This window comes from Cololabis saira, chromosome 17 (genome assembly GCF_033807715.1).
Source record: "Cololabis saira isolate AMF1-May2022 chromosome 17, fColSai1.1, whole genome shotgun sequence".
Classification (NCBI taxonomy): domain Eukaryota; kingdom Metazoa; phylum Chordata; class Actinopteri; order Beloniformes; family Belonidae; genus Cololabis; species Cololabis saira.
The window spans coordinates 6,902,989-6,919,794 of NC_084603.1; the positions used below are offsets into that span (position 1 = coordinate 6,902,989).

Genomic DNA, 16,806 nt, shown 5'->3' on the forward strand with positions numbered 1-16,806 from the left:
ATCCCAAGGCTGCGAGATGAAAATTGATAGCCCTCAGAGTATTGGCATCAGTTTTTTGAATCACATGGTTGTGATGTACCATTTAATTACACAGTCAAGCTCTGTGAATCGTGTCGAATGTCTCTGTACCTCACAGCTTTGCTGCCAACTTAGAACATTCAGCTAAAAAGACAACTAATTAGCTATGTGTTTCAATAATCCCACTTTCTGTTTACCACTTTATCTCCCCAGCTACTCAACCGTTTAATTAACGTAAAAGGTAAAGTGAGGTACAGTGAAAGAAAGGCAGTGCAGGAGGGAGAAAGAAATTGATCACTTTAGCACCTGATTTTCTTTCACTGCACTAAATCTTCAAGAGCATCGATCGGAAATAGGTCCTTTACTGACGGTGTTGGATTAGACAATAGTGTCCTCATAAATCGTACTAATGATTTCTCTGAAAACTAAAATCGCAATCCAATAGACATCATTTAGTTTCTTTTAATTGTAAGTTTCTGTAGAGGGAACACGGTTCCAGTATAAACTCAAATGTTGATATCCTAAAAACAGTTCTGTCCTTAAACAGGGTTTGAGGGTTCACATCAAGTAGCAATGAACTGCCTACAAACATATCTGTGGTAGTTACAAGTGGAGAAATTGTAAAGAAATTTAAAGGGGACCTATTATGAAAAACATGTTTTTTCTTGCTTTAAAGGAGCATGAGGCAGGATTTATGAAAAAAATTTGTATACGTTTTAAGTTTTCTAGTAATAATGTCAGATGAAGCGTTCCAAACCAAAAAGAATGAGCCCTCTAGTGTATCTCTCCGTTGCCTTGAACAGGCTGTGTGCTGCAAAATGTGCTGCAATGGTGACCGGAATTTCCCGCGCTGTCCTGCGGATGTGACGTCAAATGATGCTGCATGCGCATTCTCCCCGTTCTCCCGTGCCGGCTTCGCTGTTGGCTGCAGTACCCCCGACCGCCGTCGTGGCGAAGGGTGGCGCTAATGAGTCTCATTTCTTGAAAGGAGCCTCATGCTCCTTTAACATACTGTATATAAAGTGGTCTCCCCTCAGCCTGCCAACTCAGAGAAGGAGGAAAGCAACCAAATTCTGCAGTGTCTGTACAGCCGCCTGGCTGAGCCATCCAGTGTGATGTGGCTTCTACGAACCGTTCAGATTCTGCTCCTGTCGTGACGTCACGAAGGAGGTTAGAAACTGGGAAGATAAAGACATGGCTTAGAGACTGAATTTCTAATTTATTTAGCAAAAACAATCAAAAGCTTGTTTTTAAGACATTCAAGGCCCGTTTAAAATAAGTATTAGATGCCATAATAGGTCCCCTTTAACAAAAGTTCAGTATAAACTTGAAGAAAACTGTCTTTAGCAACATGTATACAGTTACAAAATAGTTTTGAAAAGAGGTTATCTGACTTTGAAATTCCATTCACTAGATTCATGGAAATGATCAAATATTTCCTTCAGAAGCGATACTATATGCCACATCTCAGCAGATCTATTTTTGCCCACTAGTCATTACAGGAATCCATGGTAGCAGATAGAGAGCGCAGAGCAAGTGCTAGGTGCTGTCAGAAAGCAGATCTATAATGTCATCTCTCCTTTTCACATTTCCATCACAACTATGTAATTATGATTGGATTCCTCCCCAGTTTCTCGGCAGAGGTGGTAATATGAAGCGTGTTGTGATGGCTGTTTTGGAGGTTAGAGGAAAGACAGTCCGCAAGCCTGACCTTAACTGAGCAGCATAGGCAAACAATCTTCTTGGTTTGTGAATCCTTTTCCCGCTGCTACGCTGAGGAACACAGGATGTTTGTATTCCTTCACTCACACCCACTCGGCTTTTCATGTGACCCCATAATCATTTGCTAACCATGTGGTGCTTATAGGGCAGTGTGCTATATGCTGCTTCATGTAGCAGTCTAAATGGAGGTAGACACTGAAAAGTCAACATCAAGACAGCTCCAACACACAGGCCACGTTGGCTACTCTCTAGTCTACTATCTCACACACCTCTCAGGCCAAATGCATGAGAACTCCTGGATTGGTGCTGCATTTTTAATGAAAGCAGAGTGTTTGATCTGCCAGTGTTTATCTTCTTTGATGTTAACTGACACAGCACAGAGCTGCCAGCTCACACTGTAGTCCAACATGAGGACAGATTAATTCATTATCTTTTAACACAGGAGGTTTGTGGTTATGGAGTTCATTCTGGAGGCCTTGTCCAGGATGTGCTGGAGTATGACTTTCCAATACGTCATTTCATTAGACGTTCATTCATCTCAGGCTCTGCAATATAACATCTTTGGGGAAAACACATGAATTCATGCAAATCCTAGGAAAATGTATCTACAAATATAAGATAGGTAATCTTTATTTGATTCCTTTTCACTTGTCTTGCATTTAGGGCTGGACGATATATCGAGTATATTCGATGTATCTCGGCTTCTACTCTGTGCGATGTACAAAATTACTATATTGTGAATATTCAAGTATACATTCTCACGCATTTGCTTTTAGCCGCAGGCATTACATTACAGGCTTTTCTCACTCTCTTGTCTCGTCTCTCCTTCTCAGAGACATAAAACAAGCGCACCCAGTTACATACGTCAGTCACGTGCTGTCGTGCGTGCATCGTCATATGCCCCCGACCAGCAGCTGGTGTCAGCGCTGCTGTCCGGTCCGCCGGTCAGCTCCACCTAAACTTTCCCAAACTCGGCCTGCTTGCACCGTGAGCTCATCCGCGCGGTTGCTACGCGCAACGGACTTTTCAAAGCAAACTGGGACGGTTTAGTAAAGACGGGAGGGAATGTTTTCTCCTCGCACGCCGCGCTGATGCAGTTCCAACTATCCGCTCAGCGCGCACATGCGGCCACACGCCGTCGAGCCTTTCTCTTCCAGAGCTGAGAAACGTCACCTAGTGTTGCTTAAATGTGCCCACATGAAATCATTTGCTATCATCGAAACAAAGTCAAACAAGACTATATGACGTCATATTTCTAAAAGTAAGTGAAAGTGATGCAAATTAAAGGAGGAGAGGATGAAACATTGCAGTCCCTACACCTACAATTAGGTTAGGGTTAATAAAATGTGCTGTAAAGGCCCCTCCTGCTCAGAGCAGCTCATCCAGGTAAAACCGGGACCAGAACTTGTTCTTAGCAGATGTTCTTCAGACGGGGAGTCAGAGGTGCAACGTGCACATTCTGTTTTGAAATGACAGTTTTTATGTTTGTGCCACTCACTGCTTAGTAACTGTTTAATAAATACAGTTTTGGTAAATTTGACTTATTCCCCCTTTTTGCATGAAAGTTTAAAATTAGCATATATTAATGCAGTATGAACGAGAATGTTTTAGTGTAGACATATAGAATCATCATACTGGTGTAGCATGTAGCATCAAAGGGTTAATTCAAGGCTAAGGCCAAATATCGAAATATTAATAAAAGGCCATATCGCCCAGCCCTACTTGCATTGTGTAGATGGACACTTCAAAGCACTTTGTATCAAACAGTGTGTTCTGTTGTCTTTTTGTTCTTGTTAAACAGTCAAATAAATAGGGAATAGACCATAAACCACAACTCTTGTTGAATAAAAGAATCAACAAGCAGGCAAGAATTTCCAGGATGCTACTGTATCTAGTGACTACGACAGATCCATATCAGCCCCTTTGTCCCATGAGAGGGTGCAAATAACCGAATGGAGCCAGAGCATAATTGTTCCGCAGCACTAGAGACACACAGGCAACTGTCTGCCACTATGTCCGTATGCTTTAGCCATGTTCTTCCATCTATCTTATCATCTGCAGTTTCTCTTGGCGTTTTCCCACTGGTCTGATATGTTTGTATGGAATTTTCACAGCTTTAGCTTTAGTATTATTTGTACTCGCCAAATCTGCAACACACATCAATGTGAAATCTTGGGGCCACAACGGGCTTAGGCCAATATGTAGCAGTTTTACTGTTAAAGCGACACTACGTAACTTTACCACCTTAATATCATATTTCCAGAGTCATTGTGATGCTACATCAACTTCCAACAGGTTTAATGAACCTCTGTCATGATCTGAGGGAGTCTGTATCACCTTCACTGGCACTATGTAACTTTGAGGAGCATGGTAGGAACCCTGCCACACTAAAAAACTACAAATCGTTACGACTTTGACTGCTTTACGGCATACGTCACTTCCCCCTCCTTCCCGATTCGCAGTCGAGACGAAAATGGGCGGGGCGTGGAGCGCAGAGCTCAGCAGAACCTGTTACTGTGTTGCGGCTGCAGCAGCTCCACATAACAGACGTGGGGAAAAGATCCTAATGGTTTAACTTTTCAACGGTTTCCTGCTCGGAGGCAGAACCACGGAGACCAAGTATCTGATATACCAAAGTAAAAGAGTGAAAGAGTCGTCGGCTCGCTTTGGATCGCGGCTGTAACGACCAAACACCGGCTTCCACACAGTAAAGCCAGCATTATGGTTCTGCGTTAGATCGACGCAGACCTACGGCGTAGGGTACGTGGCGACGCGCAACGTACGGTGCGTGTCGCCGCGTACCCTACGCCGTAGGCTCTGATTTAACGCAGAACCATAAATCAGCCTTAAACCACAAACACTCACACAGACGGGTCGGATCAAAACACAGGTTTTATTCCCCACTTCGCCAGCTAAACGCAGTTGCTGGCCAGCTCTCTGCGGTGCAATTAACCCCAATCTTCAGATAAAACTAGTTTGTTGAGGAAAAAATATTAACTCTTATTTGTAGCTGCAGAGGAAAAAAATAATCTCACGAGGAAAACAAAAATATTGCTCACGCCTCGGAGCCTATTCACCATAATATAGCGGTCAAAAAAAGAAAAGAGAAGTAAGAGGGATACAAAACATGTACTGTATGTTGTACTATTATACAAATTTATTGAAACACATGGCTCTTCAGTAGGGATTAATTATTATTATAATAATCATTATTTTCTCCATATACCGCTCCCTGGCTTCCTTGTTTAAGATATCCCGGTAAATTCCAGTTCCTTTCCAGCAGTTTAACATCTTTTTTTTTGCGTTCCGTCTGTTCACTTGGTGAAACAGAAAAGCGTCCCGTCTTCTATCAAAACAAATGCAGCGACGGGACAGGAGTTTTCCGGCAGTACGCGCTGGTGCTCATGGGAAACGTAGTGTTCTTTCTGGTAAAGCACTACCGCTTTGGTCCAAAAGATGCCGCCAAACTCAGAAAAGCTGAAAGTTACATTGTGCTGCTTTAAGTCTCTAAAATTGTAAACTTACAACACTCTTTTCATGGCTTTTCATGTCTATATTTGAAACTTAGGCTCCTGCTCTGCTGCTACTTTCCTTTCCAAATTGTAACATGATTATGTTATAAAATATGTTAGGCATTACAACTGAGTCTCTAATTTTCATCTCTCATGTGTTTTTACATCACTGCTTTGATGGTTTAGGTTAGGAAGGAAAAATACTTGGTTACGGTTGCATATTTATAAAAACATGATTTACTATGAAAGAATAAATGGATATTTACAAATACACGGTTCAGGTTGGCATCACCTCATATTATTTTTTTCTCAATATTTAGCAAAATAAAAGGTTAATTGTCACAATTCCTGTAGCTTTATTGTGACTTGTGACACTGGCGTTGAAACTATTTTCCTTTAGTAGTTAGTTTTAGTTTTTTCAAACATTTGCACCTCAACACTTTGGTCTAAACCACTCCACTTAAATGAGTAATCTTTATCTTATCATGTTCACTAATAAAAAAAAGGGTATCACTTAATTAAAGTAGGTGTCAAACCGTACAAATAGGTTGAGCAGGATATACATGCATGCTAAGGGATGGTGTTCAAACACTGACATGTCCTAAAAGCACTTAATTATAATAATCTAGAGTATGCAGCAAGCGTTATGGGGAACCTTACAGACGGAAACTAAGGTCCAGTGTAAGCTGCATAAATTGGAGATTGCTCTGGGACCCAGCCAACATCAGATCTGCATTAGTGAAACAAGAAGAGTTTTTAGTAGTAGCTGCCAGCCCTCATGAAAAAGAAATGATGCCTGCCTTGCAAATATATTTTGCATAATGTCTGTTCGTCTGTCGAAGTCATCAAGCTCCATGGTGCTTTATCCATCAGAACAAAAGTGCTTACAGTGTTATCATCATTACATTTTACAAATGCAAGTTACGCTTTATGAAAACAATAAATCCAGTCGTTGATATCTGTGTCCCAACATCGTTTGATAATCACATTATTGTTAATTAATGATGCACTTCCTTTCAGCTAATGGTTTGACAATTTCTATTGACTCAAATGAGGGAAAAAAATTGGGACGGGAACTTGAGAAAAGAGTGGCACATTTTAATCACAGCACCACGAAGAAAAGCCACAGGGAGAAAAACAGAATTATATAAATAAATGTAAAGTCTATCGATAGTTTTATATTCGTGCAAACTGGTTTACAAGAAAATATTGGAATTACAGTCAAAATGATTTATAATCTGGTGTTCAGGCGAAGGCTGCTTAACTCGCTGCCCTGATGAATATTAACACACTGCTGCTCTCACACTTTCTCTCTCACTCACACTCTGTCTTTCCCTCTATCTCACACTCTCACATGTAAAAAAACACTAGCAGAGATCTTTGTCTAATACTTCACGAAGATAGCTGTTTTTATGATAATCTGACAACTTAATTTTTACGGTTTCTGAAAAGCATTTATTTCCCAATCACATACTCGTTTGGTCTTAATTACAACTAGACACAATTTTCTTTTGTCATTAACAAATTTTTTTTCTTGGTCCTGATTTAGTAAAATCATTAAACACTATTCTAATCTTCAAACACTATTTTAATCTTTACAAACATTATGTGAAACTGACTTTACACCTGACTATGTTCCATCCTTAATATCTTTAAAAGAGAGATGCATTTCCAAGCATCAGTTTGACTAGGATTTTGTCTCACTTCAAACCGGAGTTATTAGAACCTCTTCTCCATCTATCAGGTTGGGATTGAATCTATTATAGAGCGGCTCAAGACACTGAGCTGATGTAGACACACACAGGAAATAGCAGGTGTAGAGGGTACAACAAGGACATAATTGTACCACTCACTCAATAATGCTGCTGTGTGAGGAGCGGCCTGTCGGCATGCTGGTTACCTGGGTGCTGGGGACATGACTACAAACATGAAATTTGTGTTTCTTCCCTTTGGAGATGAAACAGGCAGCAGCAGTAAAACAGAGTAATTGTGCAGCGTTGTGAGGAAAGAACCACTGCTACTTGTCTTCCTCATTTCTGCTGAATTTTCTTCTGCTCATAAATTGACATGAGTGTTCTTAAACTCTCAGGTGGTGCTGAGAGCAGTTCAAGAGTTATATGTAGCTCAGTGCTCTCCAAAGTCATTACTCAGCACAATAAAACATTCCAGACTACCAGTGCTCCATATGTATGGCATTGTTGTGTTAATACTGTTTTAGTGTTGACAGTGATTCATGCTTGCTACATTATTCTAATAGATATTGATGTTTTCTTATTTTTTTTCATCCTTTAGCGGGAACAACGTACATATTTGGGCGAGACGGTGGACTGATCACATACACGTGGCCCCCAAATGACCGTCCCAGCACGAGGGCCGATCGACTAGCCATTGGCTTCAGCACGCACCTGAAGGATGCTGTCCTGGTGAGGGTGGATAGCTCCTCTGGACTTGGAGACTTTCTGAAGCTCCACATTGTAAGTCAAACCATGATTATACATGTTGTTTAAGTGACACAGAACAAACTATACACATTAAGTGCATTAGTGTAAAGCCCTTTAAACTTAATTTTGCCAATCGGGTTATTTTCAAAGTGGGTTCTTTAATGACAGGAATTATTTTCTGCATAGCTTGGACAGTGGAAAATAAATTATATCACATATCTCCATGCACCAGTCAGAACTGACCCTCCATTCATGTAACTTGGTTTCTCCCAGGCAAATCAGATGTAATATAGTAGAGAAATACATGAAATATAAAGCCAAGGTTTCAGACACATAAAAAGGATGGAGATGGTTAAATCATGTGGCAATGAAAGAAGGAAATACTTGTGATTAAATTGCAAGTGCAACATAATAACAATACAGCATCAAGAATTACATCAAGGCTGCTCGCCTCCTCTTGTCTGTGCATTATGGCTTTTATGTTTGTGCTCCAGGAACAGAAGAAAATGCTGCAGTAATAAGGGCAGGTCCCACACAGTGCATCTGTGACCTGGACATAATTTTTCTGGCTACCACATGACCTTCCTCTCACTAGCCCCCACTCACTGACAGCAACACTGATGCTGGCCAGGAGCATGTAGGAACATTGCACGCATATACACAAAAGGAAAACTTCAGACCAGAAAATACACAAACATGAAATTAGTTTTGAAGTTTGCATTGAGCCTAGCTGCCCACACACTGAGATCCACGCGTACAGTAGGCACACGGTGACATGAGCAGGCCTTTCCTGAGGACACAGTGCAACTGTGATGTTGTTCTTATCAGACACATCTGTATCTCACTCTGACTGGAACTACTTTCTTCAGATTTTTTTTTTTTTTGCATTTTTCTGCACTACATTTTTTGTCATATTTTGATCCCACGGTCTGAGTGCCAAGTGATGTTTGTCCCATAGTCTCCAGTAGAGTCTCCTGAAGAGATTACAACCTATTTCATGAGTTTGTGCCGAACATGGAAACACGGACACATTTGCTTGCTCAGTGTACAAATGGTCAACTGTAATCCTCATGCATGCTGCAACCTCCACTGCTTCTTTTAAACTGCTTGAATGAAAGTAGGATAAAACAGGAAACATTTTTGTGTTGTAATGTGGGTGATGAGAAATATATTTTTCAAAGACATGCATTTATAGGGCTCGTTTTGGATTTAACAACTCAACAGGGTTTTGCTCACTTGCTCTATTCCACTGGAGAGCTTAATCGATAGACTACAGTTTTGCTTGTTTCTTGGACATTGTGTATTTTTGGTTATTTATTTGTCTTTTATTATGGAAAGATTGATGCTGTAATTGGGGTAGTTGCAGTTTCTGGTATGATTTCTATGAATCATTTGTGTGTGTTTGCCATACTTAAGACTACATTGGGGTTACACTAGATTACATAAGATTTTGCTTCCTTACTAAGAAATTAGTTTACAAAGTGGCATTTTTGAGGAAATAAACAAGTACAATGTAACTACAAGAACTCATTCTCAACATAAATCTTTTGGTTTTAGCTCCATGTGTAGTAGAATACTACTTTTGGCCATATACATGAACCGCGGACAGAAGAGTAACGAGAGGTCTCAAGTGTGTGTGTGTGTGTGTGTGTGTGTGTGTGTGTGTGTGTGTGTGTGTGTGTGTGTGTGTGTGTGTGTGTGTGTGTGTGTGTGTGTGTGTGTGTGTGTGTGTGTGTGTGTGTGTGTGTGTGTGTGTGTGTGTGTGTGAGTGTTAAATTGTTGCGTTTCAACTCAGTATAAATTATGCTAACATTTATTTTTCATCAGGGTTTTTATTTTTTCCAGTCTTAAGCTGCAGTCAAATGGTAGAATAGCAGAAATTTAAATCACAACATTTTCTCAAATGGGATCACTTATGATGCAAACCCTCTCGATGTGCCTTCCATCCTTCTATCATCTCTTCATTAATTACACAGGAAAGGACATATTTTACTGCACTCCATTAAACACAACGAGCTGTGCAAAATTGCCACTTTGATGTGTTTCCTATGCAAGAATAGCTGCACTCAGCTAGTCACCTGCAACAATCTTATCCAGCGGGATTGTACCATTAGTTGGTCACGCTGAAATATGACATAAATTAACAATACATTGACCATGTGGCCTAATTTGCCATAAAAAAATCTCTGGGAGTTTGGAAGATTCTCTCACCTTGATCTGATTTTTTTTTTTTTACTTTCCCATGTAAATGTGTTCAATTTCTGGGCAGACTGTTGATGTCCATCACTGAATATGTATAGACTAAATTTAGGAGTTGTTGTTTCATTTAAAGATGTACACATTCCAGACAATGAATTGTAAGACTTATTCCTTTCATCCTTGTCTGATTCGTTTGAGTTAGTTCAGCTTTGAGCAGAAATGTCTTAAGAAGTGTATCTCCAGCTGTATGATATGGGATTAGACCAGAATTCAGTATTTACCCCCCCACTCCCCTCCATCCTCTACATCCCTCTCCCCATAATCTCCACTCCCATTTCATGATGACAGGGAACCCAGCGGGGCTTGAAGGACGCCATCTCAGCTCACACTCTCAAGTGGGAATTTTCTGAGTAATATGTGGAGACTATGATTTAAATGCACCTCAAAGGAATTGTGATCCTTCCCTCGCCTCTCTTTTCCATCGTAGATAAAGACAATGACTGTGAAGTCAACCAACCATCAAATGTACGACAGTCCTCAGGCTCATTACTGTAGTGCACATGGAAGAAGACAAGATTCATAATGATGTTCCTGCTGTTTCCCCAATTATGATGATTCTTCACAATCCTCTTCAAGTTTTCTAAGGTGAAACATATTCATGAGGCTTCTTGTGCAAGTTTCTCAGATGGATATAAGCCTTGTCTGTACACGATGGTGTGTCCGGGTAAGGAGAATATGTATGAAATGAATCGCACTGCAGCTGAAAGTCAAATCCAGCAAAATATTCATAATGACATTATGCAAAATGAGGAATTATGGATGTAATGATCCTTGGTGGTTCTATGTAAAGTTCAGTAATCTATAAGAAAAAGTATTGAAACTAAGCCTATAAGATATGGGTGTGCAATACCTTCTCTGTAGAACATGCTAAAATGAGTTACTCTGTAATAGTGTGAATAATCTGTGTTTGAGATTATTCCCCACAAAAGAAATACAATATCATTTATTTTACCCCACCAAAAAGGCCATTATTGGGAATCCATCTGTTAATTTTACTCAGTTAAATGGAGACTTGTAGTTTTTGTTCTTTTTTTATTGTCAAAGAGCAGCATTGACACTGAGAATCAGGGGCTCTCCTCCGTCTCAGGAAAGGACCCGAGGGGCCTACTGAGCTTGTTTTGTGCTGGCACTCAATCTCCGTGTGGGGGTTGGGGACTATTCCGTACACTTTCTTCTTTCCTTTCCTCTAATTGCATGCATCCCTTTAAAAAAACAAGCAATGAAGGCACTCCGGCTAAGACAGCAGCATTGTGAAGTTAATGTATTCTATAGAGCAGAAAGGATGGTGAAGAAATAATGACTTGGTGTTGCATTGCTCCCTTCGGTCCTCCTTTAGCTGACTACCAGAAAGGAGGTTCTTTTTCTGATGGAAGACACCTTTAATTGCAATCTCAACTCCTGCTCTGTAACCGATTAATCATGTAAAGTGACTTGAGAACACTAGGTCCACAGTCTGAATATATCTGTTTTCAAGTAAGAAAATGACACATTTTGTGCCGTTCGCTTACAAAGCTCTTATTTCAAATCGAGTGCTTCATTAAGTGAATACTGTACAGTCAATTTTGATGCTGCGTGTTAGATTTTTACCTGAGAGAGATGCTGCAGGTCTCACGAGAGACCCAGTCTCACGCTATCCCCCATACTCTTATTAAACCACCTGCTTAGGGAGGCGATCTTATTCTCATCCACTCATGCACTTTTACTGTTAAGGTCACTAATTACCTCTCATGCACGCTCTGCACCGAGACGTAAAACGGATCTGCATGCAATGCCCCCAGGATTAAGTACCCGGCACTCTGTGTTGCTGGCTTAGTCAAGTCATATTAGACAATTATTAGCAGACCCAGTGAGCAACTAGCAGTAGACCATGATATTATTACAAAAAGGTAGTATGTTCATTAACTAGAGGTGAAAAAAGTCAAGCAATATTAACAAAATAATGTTGGTAACTTGTTGAGTATTATTGTTGTATTGAAACTGTTTTGACTTCCTAATTTGAATACCCTCTTTTTTTTCACTTTATATCACTTTAACTGTTGTTGCCATGGTAACAATCCTAGGACTGGACGGCACTTGGTGCCATGGTGATGAAATGCATTTTAAGCAGATTCAAAAGTAGTGAGAGCATATTTCTGGCAATTTGAGATTATAAAATCAAATACTGTACAGGTTGGTCAAAACTCAATTGAAAGTAAATTATATAAAATATGTATGTATATGTGTGTATGTATGTATGTATGTATGTATGTATGTATGTATGTATGTATGTATGTATGTATGTATGTATGTATGTATGTATGTATGTATGTATGTATGTATGTATGTATGTATGTATGTATGTATATGTGTATATATATATATATATATATATATATATATATATATATATATATATATATATATATATATATATAAAAGGTTTCTTCCTCCATCCTGCTGAACTGAAAAATTCCAACTAAACCAATGTAAAAGTGCTTTGAAAATGTTCCTTTGGAACTACACGGAATATGACAGGTCTAACTTGCAATACTTGTATTGAAGTAGTCAAGAAACAAAGGCAAAACACATATTTTTCAACAAGACATTATTCATCATTGAATAGTCACGTTCTAATAAACAAAAGGGAAGAAGTAAACACATCCATGTCACGAGTGATTTGACTTCGATGGTTTGTGCTGACACAGGTCACTCTTACTCTACACAGTTCCCCTGCCTCAGTGGGACAATATCTTTCGACAGGCAGAACCGCCAACCTTCTCCAGTTCTATCAAAACAACCTGAAACCAACAGAGCTGGTAATTTAAAGGAGCATTGGTAAATTGATAAGGATGGCAAGAGGACAACATTTTCTGATACTTGTGATGCATGTTCTTTTTCTGGCCATAAGCATTCGCCATCTCTAAAAAAAAAAAGATTAAACTGAGTTTCATACTATTTCTTATGTTTCTACTGCATGATCAGTAAATGAAGGAGGAGATATTTGTAAACATAGCTCCATTTATGTCACAGATAATTCATGCAAACATCTTCTCACTGTTCTGTCTGGTTATAGCACATTAAAATTCACAACCAGATGCCATTCCCCATTTTCCCAGCTTGAAATCAGATATTCTCTTTGTTAGTTGGTATGTTTTGCAGTTTGGAATGTAAAATGATACAAAAGCTAGGCTAATATAGGGTGAGTTATTTGCTGACAATGAAAGGTTTAGATGAGAGAGCTCTGTTGACATCAGTTTTGATTCAGTCTCACAACCACAAATGGATGACACACAGCAGCAGATCAGGCTAGTACTTATATTCTCGTGCTCTTCATGTGGCCAACATCCTAAATTTGAGGTGTAATTGTTCAATTGGCAATGAATAGTGGTAATAGTATGATAATGGCGCAGATACATAAAGCATTCCTTTTTTCTTTTTGTCTGTTGTGACTGATGGATGCAAAAGGTCTGCATGAGAGGTTGAGCATCCTACTATCCGTTTTAGTCATAGATGGGACAGCCACTCGGCTTGGATGATGCACCTGACCTCAAAGAATCAAATCTCATCATCTCCATATTGAGACGGGGAAGCGTTAGAATCACCATTACTCATCTTTCAATTTCAATCATTTCTCAATTTGTTCAAGCTCTTTGCCACTACAAAGCCAAGTGGTCCATGAAGAGGAAGAGAGTGTGTGTGTGTGTGTGTGTGTGTGTGTGTGTGTGTGTGTGTGTGTGTGTGTGTGTGTGTGTGTGTGTGTGTGTGTGTGTGTGTGTGTGTGTGTGTGTGTGTGTGTGTGTGTGTGTGTGTGTGTGTGTGTGTAAGAGAGGATGAAGTGTGTGTATGTACGTTTGAGAGGGCTGTGTCTTCACTTTTATTAGTGTAACAAATCATAGTGACTACTGCTTGTCATTCTCAAAGCTCTACATCAATACATTATGGGCTGGCCTCATACAGAGCAATATTGCCATGGCTAACATGGGGTAAATTTGATTTCATCGTCAATGTTACACTCGCAGGCATGGTCACTTTTTGTTGGTTAAGAACATCAGCATTCTATTTGGTGTTTTATTGCACTTTGTTGAATGTCTTGTGTTTTTTTTCATTGGCCTAGCTTTCCCTCCTCACTCCAGTTGGGCATGTTTTTGTAAGCTATTCAGCATGTTTGAGGAAATCCCCCACTCACGTATGAAGCATTACTCATTCTTATGTCATTTGAAATTAATATTTGATACTAAAAGACAAACATCATAATGTTGTATATGCATATATGGGCAGTGTATGTTGTATGAATTGTGTGTTTGTGTGTATTTGGGACATGAGCACTGCTGCAAGGAGTCACCATAGTTGTTGACTTTTGACACAGCTGCCCTAAGCCTCAGGGTGGGATATAAATAGGCTTAATTTAGCTCGCTCCATTACAGTGAGTTTAAATCCCCCCCAATTATCACATACGGAGCATATTTTGTGTGGAACTTGTAGGATATTTTTTTTTCTTTTACTGCCTACAGTAATTCAAACAAATGCGTGCTTAAAAAACACGAAACAGTAGATTATCTAATTTACAGGAAATGTTTTGACCCATTTCTCTAACTGTGTTTACACTGATCTTAATATTACACTAATGATTAGAAAAAGAGAATTATATATTTGTAAATGTTTATTATGAGTTTCAGGAGAAAAAAACATAGTTCCCTTCCTTGTGTCTGGTACCTCTTCATTTCAAGTCCTTTTGACAGTGTAGGGAGGTACCAAGCACACCGTCGAGTGAGTTATAAAAGTCCTCACCCACTCTCTTCCTGTTTAACAACTACAAAGGAAGTACGTGCATCTAAGACTGCTGTCTAATTAAAAAGAACTGCAGAAAGACAAATATTGCTCTCTCGGAGTTAAATCAGTTCGTATTTATCATTGTTTTCAGTTGAATAAGTTCTTGTCCTCCTGTTATATTTCTGGGAGATTACCAAATATAATTCTATAATAATAATTATTATGATTATAGTTTCACTGAGTCTCATCATTTCACAGGGGTCCCGCTTTAGTTACCCTGCACAATATTGGTAAAAACATATTTTCTTTTCTTTCTGGAGCATTTATGTGTGTTATGAGTGCTGTTCATTGGATTGTACTTGCAGAGGCTTCATGCACCCTAAAAGGAAAACACGTTTAGAATAAATGTCTCTTTTATACAAGAACCATGAAAGCGAAAGTAAGTTAGCTCCAGCAGAAAGACTTCCCTTATAGGTTAGCCATGGAAGATGACAACTAATGGTGTTTTATGTAGCTGTCTAATAGAATAATGGTGTTTTCTTTGCATAACATACCATTTCAGCAACATTGGTCCTATTGCAGGACCAGCAGTGTCATTTAGAATTTCTAAGACAGGTCTATTTTTCATTAAACAAAAAAAAGGAAGAAAGTCCATCATAAACATGTACAGCAAGATGCCAGTTTGGACTGGTTCGAATCCAAAATTACCTAGTCAATTACCTCCAAATATCTTTGGCAAAGGAAAGTCTTCCAGGTTGCTGCTCAGCTAATTATTCCATAATTGTTCTTGGTGGCCTGTTGTTGATGTCTTCCAGAGGGCTTTGTCTGGCCCTGCATGAAATATTTAACAGATGGGTCGTCTTGTTCTGCTTGTTCTGGTCAACTTAATTACCTTTTTCACTGCTGCATTGTTGTTCTCATCTCCAGTCCCTTGTGCTTTCCAAACAAGTTTGTTTCACACATAAATATAATTCACATCCAAGCCTGCTGTTTATTAATTAAGTGCTGCTGTAGAAATTTAGTGCATGACACAGTAGTTGATTTTTATTGTTTATTTTTATGTTCCAGCTCAATTAGATTTAGCAGAGATTTATTTTATTCCACGTTGTTTTTGTTCTTCTTTGAGAATATCATTTCAAGCTTTTCAGAAGCAAAGAACCGTTTCACTTTTCTGTTCAAATTAATCGGAAAGTGTGTCCAAACTTTTGCCTGGTAGTATACATATCAATATTGCTTATTGATTAAGGTTCTCTTATCAATTCTCATCCAGTTAGATATCATACAAACACTTCAATTTCAAGTATGCACCAATATTTTGCACTCAACTTCATCTAAATCAATGCTGGCTTAAGCTGAAAAACAGGAACTTTTTCAAATGAACATTGTGATCAACTTTTGCACATTAACAGTTTTCATGCAGAGAATGTTTCAACGTGTTAGAGGTTGCTTTGATCACCATCAGCTCCCAATTGGGGGTCTCTTGGGCTCAAGGGGTTGTCTCAGCATGGATTTTCACTTTCAGCTCTGTAGTGTTAGTAGACAATCGGACACACACTGACCCAAAAGGCTAACTTACTTTGAACGTAAGGTAAACAACTCACATCTAGGCAGCGATTCACTTGTCACCGGTCACTGTCAGACGGACTTAACCATTTTGTGCCTTTATATTAAGAGGGGACTCACAGGATGCCCAATATGATGGGAGGACTGTGACATGAAGTTCATTCTCTCCATTGATGTTTTCAATATATTTTAAATAAATTATGACACCAATTAATTGGAGGGCCCAATTCATTCGAAATGAAAACTTACCCCCCACTACCACACTCATGTCATTAATCATCAAGCCACTGCCCCTTCATGAATCAATTATCCATTTGTACGAACCTAGTGTTGGGTAAACGGGATGGTCATTTATGATTTCACGGTCAATACATTAAATGGTGTATCCCGCTGTAAAGGACTGACGGCAGCTCTGCAGATATTCCGGCGGGGTTCGGTTGAAGGAGCAGGGAGCAAAGCTAAGTGTGATAGACATGCAGTGGGTGTGTTCTCGAGGGCTTGCTGAGTGACATGGCTACACTCTGTAAGAAGGAAAACAGACT

The 16,806-nt window shown here is 39.4% G+C and overlaps 1 protein-coding gene across 12 annotated transcripts in view; it reads left to right on the forward strand.

The window, feature by feature from the left end:
- LOC133463903 (neurexin-1a-like) overlaps positions 1–16,806 on the forward strand; it is a 301,928-nt gene that overhangs the window by 203,915 nt on the left and 81,207 nt on the right. For all 12 annotated transcript variants that reach the window (XM_061745667.1, XM_061745669.1, XM_061745668.1 and 9 more), the window contains one exon: positions 7,545–7,726. In XM_061745667.1, coding sequence (XP_061601651.1) covers positions 7,545–7,726 — 182 coding nt within the window. The remainder of the gene's footprint in view (positions 1–7,544; positions 7,727–16,806) is intronic.